The sequence below is a fragment of the Tachypleus tridentatus genome, chromosome 1 (genome assembly GCF_004210375.1).
Source record: "Tachypleus tridentatus isolate NWPU-2018 chromosome 1, ASM421037v1, whole genome shotgun sequence".
NCBI lineage: Eukaryota > Metazoa > Arthropoda > Merostomata > Xiphosura > Limulidae > Tachypleus > Tachypleus tridentatus.
The window spans coordinates 176,431,869-176,446,053 of NC_134825.1; the positions used below are offsets into that span (position 1 = coordinate 176,431,869).

At 31.8% G+C, this 14,185-nt stretch overlaps 1 protein-coding gene across 1 annotated transcript; it reads right to left on the minus strand.

The window, feature by feature from the left end:
- Nucleotides 1-153: 153 nt before the first annotated feature.
- Nucleotides 154-12,836, minus strand: LOC143233710 (uncharacterized). Its single transcript, XM_076470253.1, has 5 exons — nucleotides 12,659-12,836; nucleotides 12,206-12,371; nucleotides 7,161-7,261; nucleotides 6,537-6,717; nucleotides 154-704 (listed from the first exon to the last, which is right to left on the minus strand). Exons 2-5 carry the CDS (start codon nucleotides 12,324-12,326, stop codon nucleotides 154-156), a joined length of 954 nt encoding a protein of 317 aa, XP_076326368.1. The 5' UTR covers nucleotides 12,327-12,371; nucleotides 12,659-12,836.
- Nucleotides 12,837-14,185: the final 1,349 nt, after the last annotated feature.

Here is a 14,185-nt window from a genome sequence, read left to right on the forward strand (position 1 = left end):
TTACTCCCAAATTTCTTTCCACACACTAAACAACTGTAAGGTTTCTCTCCAGTGTGCACCTTCTCGTGTCTTTGAGTTGACTTTTACTTCCAAATTTTTATCACAAACCACACAGCAGTATGGTTTCTCCCTGTGTGTATTCTCTCATGTATTTTAACTGACTATTGCTTGATATTGTTTATTACACACTACACAGTTATATGGTTTTTCTCCAGTGTGTATCCTCATATGTTCCTGTAAATAGGAATTTGTTACAAATGATTTACCACATTCAAAACAACCGTACGGTTTCTTTCCAGTGTGCACTTTTCCATGTCCATTAAGTTGACTTTTGCTTCTAAATTTTTTATTACACAATACACAAGTATATGGTTTCTCCCCAGTATGTATCCTTAGATGTGTCTTTAGATTACTATTTGTTACAAATTGTTTGCCACATATTTCACAACTGTATCGTTTCCTTCCAGCATTTGTCCTAGCATGGTGATTTCTTAACAATTCTCTGTCACACACAATTTCATCTTCATTATGGGAAATTTTATGAATACTTTGATTATCTACACTCGAAAATGTTTTATCATACTCATAGACATCACTTGGATTCTGGCATTTGAAAAGTTTTGACTTTGAAAATAGAGATTTTTGTGTTAAAATATAATTTCCATCAAACTTTCCACAACAGTTGTTCAAGTACGTCTTTGGATCTACAATCAAAAGATGCATTTACAGAAATATAGTAGTTAATAACAATACAGATGTAATGATTTACTTACATAATAAATGCTTTTAAGTAAGGTTTAATTCCATAAAACATTAAAATGAACTTTAAATAAGGTACCTATACTTCTGAAACCAATAAATTTGGATTCAACAATTCAGTTATACTAATAAATGGACAATTAGTTATATTAACCAATATATCAGTTAACTAAGGCCACTGTTTAACACTGATTAGTGTTAGAGTGAAATAAGTGATTGATAAAACTTACGAATAAATCAAGTAATTTCACAAACATAATCAGTATTTACAATAATTCCAACTATTAATTAATCAAAATATTTTTATAAATTCAAACTCTATAGCTTAAATGATCTTCATAACTCACAAACAGTCAAATAATCAAACTTTGTGTATCACATCATAATTATTTTAGATAATTCCCACTATACATGTCAAAATGTTATTAGTGTGTTTGTTTGCTAAGCACAAAACTACACAATGGGATATCTGTTCTATGTCCATTCTGGGTATTGAAATCCAATTGTGAGTGTTATCCATTCTCTTTCATTTCATGTTTTTTAAGCTTTGAACCAGCAGGGCCTGGTAACTATAGATGTCGCTCGTTAATTGGAGAATCTTACTCATATATGATTCTTATCACTAATAAACTTTCAACCACAGAAGCATTATTTCTTTTTCTTTTTAGTTATAGAAAACTTACAAATACTACCTGCCACCATACCCAATTTCGAACCACTGACTACAGTGAAGGTACTGTATTTTATGCCTTGCAAGACGTTACATTGTAGAAGACACACCCTAATTTTGAAAAGACAATTCTACGAAAAAAAAATTTTGACTCAGCAACCAACACCTTGATGTAACCTTGACTTTTTGTCAACCTACTGAGTAAATACAGTTAAATACACCATATTATTCACAGTATATCGACAATATTAGTTAAACTGAATGTTTTATGTTATTGAAACTACTTGTAATTAGTAAGTAATAAGATTACAATCTGTATAAGATTATTTTGAATAAATCATAAGCTAATATCTTGCCTTAACCAATCATTTTTGTCTTGGAAGATGTATGGGGATTTTTCAAGGAAATTTTAAAGAAAAAAGTGCATTTTACAAGGTGAAAAATATGGTAATTGGCTCACAGCACCCACCACCAACAATTAGGCTATTTTAGTGTTAAATAAAACATAAATTCAATTACTATTTTACATTGTGATACGTTTTAACTTCTAATTGTGTAAACGTGTTCTTTAACTATTGAAAAAAAGGCAGAATCTGCTTTTACATTGTGTTATATTGTAATTTACAATTTATTTTACTGAATATTTCCTTTTTTATATATGATGTTTTTAGTACTACATTCCTATCTCTTCTGAATTTGTCTTCTATGTACTTATATACACTGACATATCCAGACCTGCACATTTCTAACCATGACATAAACATTCATGAAGTATTTAAAACCACTTAATCCCACTGGTATTTTACCCATGTTATAAATAACAAATGAAAAGTAATAATCAGTTTTCATTAAAAAAATCAATAAATTGATACATTAATCAGAAATAAACAAAAATATAACATTTTTCTTCTGCACTGTACTTTTTACATTGTACATATTAAAATTACAAAAATATATACTGTGCAATATAGTCTTTATGTGACTTGTAAAAAAAATTTGAAGCAGTTCCTCTAACCCTGGTAAAAAATGGTCTCAAACCTAACAGTTTTATGAATTTTACTTAAGAAATTTCCAAAGAATGTAACTTGTTCATATGTTTGTTTTTGAATTTCGTGCAAAGCTACTCGAGGGCTATCTGCATTAGCCATCTCTAATTTAGCAGTGTAAGACTAGAGGGAAGGCAGCTAGTCATCACCATCCACTGCCAGCTCTTGGACTACTCTTTTACCAACAAATAGTGGAATTGACCATCACATTATAATGCCCCCACAGCTAAAGGGCACGCATGTTTGGTGTAATGGGGATTCGAACCCGCATCACCCTCGGATTGAAAGTTGAACGCCTTAACCCACCTGGCCATGCTGGGCCTCATATGTTTATCAATCAGTGTCATTTTATTTTCAGCTGTTATCTGCACAAGTAATTTTTGTAACAATTCTGTCTACAAAACATAATTTTCAGAGTTATTAACATGGAATTATAACAAGTATAAAAGATCAAATCATAATGGTTATAATAAAGTTATATTAAGACACACTGAAAGACAGCTGTAAAACAAATGTAAAAAGAAAGAAACAATTTCTCTAAAAGTTGGTATAAACAATAAGTGATGCATTAGATCCAGATTAAAGCCAAAAAATTCAGAAAAACAGTTAGACAAGGGTCTTTGACAAAAACATGGTAATATTTGAACCATCTGTAAAAGAATCTGGCTTCTCAAATAAACAATAATCAACTATGAAGTCATACATGTCAAATATCCTTCTCAAAAATGAATGTTTATGGATTTTGTAGAAAATGATTCCACAGTGGTAACAGAACTGGTTTCCATAAGAAACTGATGTAATTGGAGAAAATCAAAATTGAACAAACCAAAATGAAACAAAAGGAGAAGCAAACACTTTGAGTATCTGATTTTGGCCAGGATCTGAGAAGGAAGACAAGCTGAAAATACACATAACAGAAGTTCTCCCAAGACTGAGTCAAGGAATCCACTGCAATGTAATTTAGAGATGGAATTCAAGACCAGGAAAGATGAAGAAAATGAATGGTCAATGAACCAAACACATCTTACAGTGAGCAACCATTTAAAATCTAAGGGGTAAAGCATCCTACCCTACAGAAAAGTGTCAATATATATAGAGTCAACCAAAGATTGTATCACAAAAGAAAACTTGTGATTTTAAAGGTGGATGAGATGAAAATCAAGCCAAATAATTAGAAAAACTGCTACAACAAAAACAAGTATCACCTTAATTGTTGGCATAAGCTACTGCATCAGTTGTCTTCATCAATTAAAATATAGTGAAAACAAAAAAGGTATTAACACACTGATATGAGTCATTGTTTCTAAGAAGTCCACAAACCAGAACAGCACTGGTTCCCCAACATAGCACCCCTATCCCTTGAAAGAGGCATCTGTGAAAAGATGACAGTAAAATAAAATAAAAAAGGACAAAAGGAGATCACGTTATTGTGATAACAAATCTGAAGACAAACAACTGGAAAGCAAGATATCACTGGAGGTAAAGCAAGTGAATGTGACCCAAGGGAATGACTTCATGATGTAAAACCATTATCATCAAAGAATAAAGAAAGTCTATGAATCTTTGGAAGTAGGTATAGAATACAGATTAGTATGAACAAGACATAGAGGATGTGGCTGAAACATTCATTTAACAGTTTTTGATCCAAAATACTATAAGTATCACCAAATATTATGTTTCTACTATATGGGATTTGGAGTTGTGAATTTTCCACCCAGGATGTAGCTAGTTGTTTGGTCAAATAAATTTGTGTAAGAAATACAGTGGTAAAAAGAGCCAAATTAAGACAGTCATCTATGTACAAGTGGAAGTCAGAAAGGTGATGGATAAAACTAGGAAACTCTTTGAAACCAAGACCAAGCTAAAGATAAGGGACAGTGAACTGATAAATTATTCCATGGTAATAAAAATGATGTTATGATGCAAGAATTAGGATAAGAAAATTAACATATTGTATGCACACTTTTGTCTTGTTAGAGCTGGAATTAAGAGAGGTTTTTGACAAGTCTTCTATTTCCAATTTTATTTGAAACTACAAAGACATTAAAGTAAAAAACAAGAAAATGATTAAATATTTCTACTGCTGCTTTTGGAATGAGATCTGAGACATCTTGATTAAAAAATGAAGAGGATTGGAAAGAAGGGTATAAAAATATGAGAGTTTGGAAAAAGAGAAGGAAAAGACTTCCCTAAGTATGTGTAAAACCCACAGGTACTAAGGACAAAGGTTCCAGATGAATGAATGATTTTCAATGAAAACCCAAATTTCTAGACAGAGGAGTCCTCTGAAACAGAAGAGACTCAGTGAGTGGGTTATCTTTCTCATCTACTTGTTCTTCCATTTCACAAAGTCTGACATTACAGTAGACAAAACATTACTTGCTGGTCTTGAAGATGGATGAAAACCAGAAGCAAAACAAGATACTAAAATCATAATCAACACCCGCTGGCATGTTTTTTTCCTGAATATGAACACATATTTGATGAAATACTTGTATGTAAAGATAAATGATACAAAAAAGATGTACTTTTATGTACTGCATGAATTTTGTATGCGTAGGGTTGAACAGTACAAAAATATTTATATATATCCTTTCTGTCTGAAAACAATACAAGATGTCATCTGCAAATACTTGTAATAATAAACAGCTCTAAATTCTTCCAAACACTTCACCATTCAGTTTTCATAACAATGTAGAAACAGCATGTACTAGTTCTATAATAACTCCACCTAGCTGCTCATATCAGTCTTCATTAAACACAAAGTGTGATTATTTCATAGCTAACTCCAACAACGTTCTGAGCAATCCTTTATAGAATCCATGTTAGTTTTCCTGATTAACAACAAAATCATGTGTTTCATCCCAAGTTATATTTGTGAATAATGATTTAATGTTGAAGCTTCTACAATAAACACCATTTCCAAAATGTAAGTTCTCTATCGCTTTAGAAAACTGTGTCAAATAGTAAATACATTAACTCAATACATGCAAAATCAGTCAGTCTGTAAATTTCTACATACTGGTATTTCCTTTAATCATGTAGACATTTAGTAAACATTACAAGTGTTCTGGACAAACTACAACTGATTATGTAATGATGTATTTTTACCAAAGAAGTGTTTGAGAATTTATGAAGCCTTTAGTGAGTCATCCTGAGTGAAAGTTGATTTTCAAGTAATGGAATACTTATTTTTATCTTACACTTTTCAAGTTTCATTTCCACATCCTCTAGTACTTCTCAGTCAAATACAAGTTTTGGTAGAACATTAAGTTTTTATCTGTCATTTTCTCTATCTAACACTAACTGTAACAAAGTTACCAATACATAGTGAAATGAAATGTTAGAATATATGAAATACAGTTAACAATATCATCTTATTTTAATGTACTATTTGTAACCAGAATTTTGACTGTTAACCTGTACACATCTGTTTTCTTTTAATTTTATTGTTTCATTGTACAGAAACAATTGCTTACTACTACTTGTAAAGCTATAAATCACAGCAAAAGCCTATATGTGTGCCCTGCTGTCCAATCGCAATAATTAAGTAAGCCATCCAAGCCTCAGTTTTTATATAGTTTGATCTTGTAGTGAACTCTAGTGAAGTCAGTGTCCTAAACACTGTAAGCTTCACATCATTTCATTTTTGTTACGTACCCTTGGAAATAACCAATTCTTATATTTTAGTTGCTTCTTTACAATACAGAACAATAAAAATAGAGATTAACCTGTTCAGTGCCGTAGATGAGACAACTCATCCAAGCCGATCGGTAACACAGTGCCACGGATGAGTTAATTCCTTCTCAATAATACCTAACTTCAACGCTAGATGTCAGCACCATACATGCATTTGACCTACTTACAAATTGTTTCACTTTCGATCCAAATTGGCATCACGAAAAAGGTTACAAAATGAAGAGAAATCTGTGTTTAAAACTTAATTCCATAAAAAACTATACACTATTAACATTATTTAAAACAATGTACTAACACCACTTTCATACCATCATGTCACCACCAAGTGGTTAATGGATATAGTTATTGAATGTTACACTCACCTGATAAACCTTCTAACTGACAGTTAATTTGTTGTAACTCCTCTTTTGGTTCACTTTTCAAACTCATAACATCATGTTGTGAACAATCAACAGTTTCATCATCACTCTCACTGAACTTGGAAATAATGTTATCCTTTGTTGAATCATCACTTGGTTCAGTTTTAACTTTTACAACTGTGTTCTAAGATAACAAAAAAGATGAATAATAATTGATTCTGTCAACCAAGAACAAACATTACTTGTAAAAGTTCACAAGTCAAATGGAATTTTTGATTTGAAATCATATCTGATAAGTTTCCTTAGCATACTAAATAATATCTTTACTAGAAAACTGATTTACATAACACAGGTTGTGCCATTAACTAGTGTTTTAAATTGTATGTGACAGTTCTACCTATGAATTGTCACTTTTACTATATTCTCTAAGGTGCTTGAGCCTCAAGACTGATTAAATCTAACATTCCTTATTTTGTTTATATTTACATTAAATTTTTCTTTTACTGCAACATACCCAAAACCTAAAATTTGGTGAGATATCAAATAACTTCAGTGCCACATAAATGTCTTCAGAACAAATAGTTATTTTACTTAAGAGAATTATACAAGTTTTAACGTGAATATTACCTCAGTCTGCTTCACCACTTCATCATTCTTTTCTTTTTTTATTTTAAAACCAAAGACTGTAAATGAAGATTCTTCATCTGAAGAAACAGCTTCTCTCTTCACTAAAGAAGAATAGTATACAGTTTTGTAACAACACATTAGAACATAACTTCTTTATATCACTACAGAGTAAACAGTTCCTCACTGTGAAGTGACATTTTCTTTATACCACTTTAGTTCCACCTGTCTATCTTTAACCATTACACATACATGCTGAAAAATATTTATACTAAAACACAGTAAGGAATCACATGGAATAAGTTGCATATATTATTTATCTGAATACAGTTTTTGACATACAAATTAATCATAAATTAAATACTCTTACATATTACTCACACATATAACGCTCGCTTTGTGATACAAAGTTTTCATAAATTACTGAAACTCTGTCTTGACTGAAAAGATATCACATCAGAGAAAATTATATTTTGCACCACGTGAAGTACTGATATCTACAGGGTTTTTCTGTCCCTAGACAAACCCAAATGTTAACCTACATTATACCACAAGTGACTACTTTATGTAGTTCTTACTTAAATGAATTTTCCACAAAGCTACTCATGGGATATCTTTTCTACCCACCACCACTTCTGGTTTCTGATGGACTAAATAGAATGGAACTAGTCACCCACCACCACTTCTGGTTTCTGATGGACTAAATAGAATGGAACTAGTCACCCACCACCACTTCTGGTTTCTGATGGACTAAATAGAATGGAACTAGTCACCCACCACCACTTCTGGTTTCTGATGGACTAAATAGAATGGAACTAGTCACCCACCACCACTTCTGGTTTCTGATGGACTAAATAGAATGGAACTAGTCACCCACCACCACTTCTGGTTTCTGATGGACTAAATAGAATGGAACTAGTCACCCACCACCACTAGTCTGGTTTCTGATGGACTAAATAGAATGGAACTAGTCACCCACCACCACTTCTGGTTTCTGATGGACTAAATAGAATGGAACTAGTCACCCACCACCACTTCTGGTTTCTGATGGACTAAATAGAATGGAACTAGTCACCCACCACCACTTCTGGTTTCTGATGGACTAAATAGAATGGAACTAGTCACCCACCACCACTTCTGGTTTCTGATGGACTAAATAGAATGGAACTAGTCACCCACCACCACTTCTGGTTTCTGATGGACTAAATAGAATGGAACTAGTCACCCACCACCACTTCTGGTTTCTCTCGTTTGATTATCTTTCAATTCAAATCTGTAGTATTTTTCAAACTCTCATAAATATGATTTTCTTACCTAAAATTATGTATAAGATCTTAAATAGCTTTTGAAAATCTAAGCACATCAAGTTTTATTCTTTATCTAACATTCAAATAACAATTTAATAATGGAATACCCCCTGGTGAATCCATTTTGGTACTTGTTTATGATATTGGGTATCAAAAATGATTTTGCACAGTTTCTTTGACAACACTCACTAGAATGTTTCACACTACCAAAGTAAGATTAACTTGGATATTTTTTCCAGGACAATTTTCCAACTGTCAGGCACCTGCCTAATATATACAGTCCTAACAAAATCTCTGCTACAAATGTAACATCATTCAGGATTTATCCATGAGCCTTATATAATTTTCCTATTTTTATACTAAAATCCCATAAGTTTATTATTCTTCCACCTGGTGTTCAATTTAAACTTGTGGTACATTGATTGATTTTGAATTTTATCTTTTATTCCTAGGAAGCCAATTACATTTAGCTTCTTTTAATCCTTTACAAGAATGTTTATCTTTAACTGAATGTAAGCCATTTTTAAACATTTATCAGATTTTACTAACATCACCCAATTCATTAACTATAAATCTTATTATTTCATGGCATCAGAATCAGATTTCTAAATATTAGAAATTAAGATCTCAACAAGTAACAAAACATTAAACTTACTTAACCAATGTTAATCTCAATAATTAACAATAAATCTTAAATTGCATTTCTTCTGACTAGTCCCCTCACTGTTTATAATAAACAATCCACAACAGCACAATAACACTTCTATACCTTACTATTTGATTCTATACAATCTCAACTGAATATATTTAAAATTATAGCTTCTCACAATTATAGCATTAGAATAACTATTAATAATAGTGCTGACTGCATTATATAACTTTTCATTATTTCTCTATTCTCAGGTGGTCAGTAATTAAGAATATAAATTTCTAGATTAAAGTAAAAGTAATGTACAAGAGTGTTAACTATACAATACAAAATGTGTATCTGCTATACCCTATACCTGCACCAGGGTTTTACACACCAACGGGCAAATGATAACCAAACAGTGCGGCAATGAACTATTTAAAAATAAAGTACTGTGTCATATGATTTATTTCTTATTCAAAAATACAGCTTGCACAGTAAATGGAAGAGCACACCTTATTAGAGAGTTCAGGGTGCATGGTCCTTAATCAAAAATGAATTTTAAACATTTTCAGGACAGCAAAACCTTGTCTTTTGAGCAACATGAAAGTTTAAAAGGTTGTTTGAAAATGAATTCACGTTTATTTTCTAAATTTTAATACATACGATGCATTAAATGATAAAAAATGATCACATAAAATACTATGTTATATATCAAGATTATTAATTATAAATACAAGTACAGTGTCACCTAGTGCCATCCCTTGGAACGAGATGTTTTAACAACGGCAAGCTTGGATCTATTTCATTTATTATAATATAATCTTACTTGTTCTTTGCAACTTAGAATCTAATAAATGTATACAATATTATATTTGCAACAAAACAATTAGATCAGGGTCTATAAACACACACACACTTCTTTCTGGTGGTGAAGAACTCTGACCTTCATACAAATGCAAGTTGTTAGTTACAGAAAACCTGCTTTCTTTTTTAAATTAAAAGAGGGTCCACATATATAATTTTTGTGGGAAGCTTTTTTTTTCCTATTTTACAAGGATTTATTGCATTTTGTTAACTTTGTATTATAGCATTCAGGTACAAAAACAAAATCATAAATTTAATAAATTATACTTATTATAAGGTATTACAATTAGCCTCTTATATTTTTTAGCATTGGATTCTTTAACTACTTCATAGGAATTTCCAAGAATTAGAAGTGTGTACAATAATAATAATAGTATTCTAACCACAATATATTTGTCATATCTTTTGTCACTACATCTCATTAAACCAAAAGCTCATGAGGTCAGCAAGGACACAACTGACACAGCAGTGGTCATAACACAATTTATATTGGCAATTTGCTACAACCGTTATGAAGTAAATACCTCTAACAAGTTAGTGAAGTATTATTACAATTAATTATACTTGTCTAAGACTTCAAAACTAGGACTTTTTTTTTAAACACTGCATTCTTACATGTTTGTTTTGCCAGCTTGGAAAATCATTCACATCACACAAGTTGGAAATTCTCTTCATACTTTCACATTCATTCAAATACCGATGTATTGCAAAAGAAATTTTAAAGCTACTTTCCAAGCTGAAAATATAATGAAGTATTTTCTCTTTCTTTGCATGCAGCAATTTATATTTTGATAATTGAACTAAAATACTTCAGAAAATAAATTAAAACCTTGTAAAGTCACATTAAATCTGGGTCATTCCATGTCAAATCATCCAGGGGGCTGCAGGTGACCCCACAGAATGCCTTGAAAAAATTCACATTTGCTCATCAACCCATATATTGAGAAATAACCAAAGATTAGATAAATATCTCTAATAGTTTCTGATTTACAGCCCTGTAAAAATTAGTTGTTTTTTTTTAACTTTTGGCAAATTTGGCTCCTTAAAGCTGCAAGAGTAATGGTGGTAGAAGGCTGAAATTTGCTACACTGACTGACTTAATTTCACAGAATTCAAAAATGGTCTCAAACCAAGTTTATCTCTTAGGAATTTCATAGTGAGGCAGTAAAATCACCTGAAAACCCAAAATCGTAAAAAACATTGGTTTATTTAATAAGCCATAGCTTTAGGACTTAATATGATACAAAGCTGAATTTTCTTTTTAAATTTCCTATAACATATCAGTTGATAAATCAGCAATTGTTGTAATGAAAAGTCTGTTAGATCTCCTATAAAAAAATTTAGCTGCATGTAACTCTTTATTAATTAGTTAAAAACAACCCTACTTCAGGTCACAGTTTGACCATGCCACCAGTTATTCAGCCTTTTCAGAATTTTACCATATATTTGACATGGAATGACCCATCTTCTTTTTTTCAAATTCTGCTTCACAAAAACTTACATAACCTACACACAAAAAATCATTTAGAATCCATTCCACAATAAAAAATACCTGACACTATTGTCAGGTAATTGGAGAATGGCTAAACAAGTTAATTTATATCCTGACCACTGACCAGATTAGTGTTGGTAAAAACTGCACTCAGAAAACCTACATACAAGTTACACACAAGTCAGTAGAATTATATTTTAGTGTGAATTAGTGATAAAATTATTAAATGTTTAAGTTCAACAGCTGCTTTACTCAAAGAAGCTAGGTCTAATTGTATATTTCAGCAGGTGAAACATCCAGAGTATTCTGACAGCCCTAATTACTATACATTTTGCTGAGCAGTTTAGATAATTCAAAGATTCCCCAGAATTTAAAGATCAAACAACACAAAAATCATATCCCAACTACAAAGTGATTTTTTAAGAACATATCTTTCATTATTCTAGTAAAAATAACAATATTCAACCAGTTTTTCATAACGTATCTTCCTGTGAACAAATAACAATCTTACAAAATGTCTGAATTTACAACTTAAACACAAGAATAAATAAATACGTGGAAACAAAAACTGATAGTTCTTCTGTGCTATCATTAATCATTTGTTCTAAGAGCATAGTTAATAATAGTTACAACTTATTTTACAGCTGATGTCAATAAACATAACTGAGAGGTTCTTGCACGTACTTGTTCCATGATAATTCAACAGTTGTTACAAAGTTTCACAGATGACTGAAATTATAAATATTGAACTCACTATAAGGTGACGCTTCTCTTTGTTTCTCATTTTTCAGAAACTTCATATCCGACAAAGTATTCTTCTCTTCGTAATCAGAAAAACGTTCGATTTTCACATTAAAGTTTTTTAACACTTCCATGTTTTCATCAAGGTGTCACCCTCACCTTATTTAGTTTGTTTACTCCTACCATCAAAAAACAAATAAATTAGAACTTTTAAATTGATAAAAAATTGCACTAAGTTTTGAAACAGCCTTTGTATTTCATTTTAATTTGCAATTATTACTGTGTGACAACGTTCACAATTTGGTTTCTGAAAAAGTTCGAAGTTTCGACGTTCATTTAAATATGAAAGTTTTTAATTTTCATAGTTCTTTATATCTTTTAAAACTCAAAACAAATTCAATATCTTTTCTCATTGTAACACTTTAATGCACTTTCAACATATTACTAAATTGAATAATATCAATACCGCTGTTGCTGACATCAACAAACGCTTCGTTGTTTTAAATTTTAAGTACACTTAAGAAAACAAATCACCACAACTTGCCCAACATTTCATATCGAATGTTGCTATCATTCTTCCACCATGTTACATACTATCACACACCAGAGTAAGTCAAGTGTACACTACCCCTGTTAATAACGGATAAAATAATTAGAATTTAATACGCTCCTAAAATAATGAGTTGAAACCACAGGTTTCAATAACAATAAAGAATAATTCTCATACGCAGGCCACACGAATTATTTTCGTCTGCATTTAACCTAAAAACAATAAGAAAAATAAAAATGTGAAATAAAATGAAAAAACATGACTTATTAAAAATGTTTTTACATAGCGTTTATGTAATAATATATATTATATATACACACACACACACGAAAACGTTCACAGACAGTAATAACTTCAACGATTTATTAAAAGCGAACACTTTAAAAGAAAGAATCGCTGTCAGCTGCTGATCAAGCTGAACTGAAGACAAAATAACAAAGTTAATGATTTTCAATATGCAATCTGAAAAAGTACTGGCACGTGAATAAATTCAGTCCTCCTTTTCCATTTTGGTTTGTGCACTGACAGACTAACTTTAAAATGTGTAATAACTGAAATATCACTGTAACGATTGCCACAGATTTTAGTTCCAGTTTATTTTGCTATATCTTTGTTATTATGAAAAAAAAGCTAAAGTTTTGTGTTTCTCTTCATAAGAAACGTGACTAAGCGAATTTCATAAACGTACATTGACATCGTTGAAACTTTGTAGAATGGATGGTAACTGCCTGTTATGGAGACATAAGTGTAGAGTACGACGTTTCGAAAATCTTCCACCTTCAAGTACATTGGCATTGCTGTGTTATATTCTCAGACTCCCTTGATTTCCCTCAGAGTAGACTTCCGGAGGGAGGATTCGCCAAATATTGTATCAGAGCACTGCTGTATTTTCTCAGCTTATGACTAAACCTTATCAAAAGGAATGTACTTTATAATTACAATATTTATTATATAGGGCGTAGGAGGTGGGTAGCATTACATTTAGCCACTATAAACAGAGGCGGAACTTGTGCGGAACAGATGGCGCAGTGGCCCGGGACCGGCGACATCTGGGGTTTTGGTCTGGTCTTCTGAGAAAAAATAAGCCCACATCATTTCTTTGCCCGGGGGCACCTGACTGTTTATTTGTTTGTTTTGAATTTCGCGCAGAGCTACATGAGTACTCTCTGCGTTAGTCTTCCCCTAATTTAGCAACGTAAGACTAGAGGGAAGGCAGCTAGTCATCACCACTCATCGCCAACTCTTGGGCTACTTTTTTTACCAATAAATAGTGGGATTGACAGTTAAATTATAACATCCCCATAGCTAAAAGTGCAAGCATGTTATATAAGGTGGGGATTCGAGTTCGCGACCCTCATATTGCGAGTCGAGTACCCTAACCACCTAGACATGCAGGACCCTCTAAGTGCTTATTCCGCCATTGTATAAATGCATATAATAACA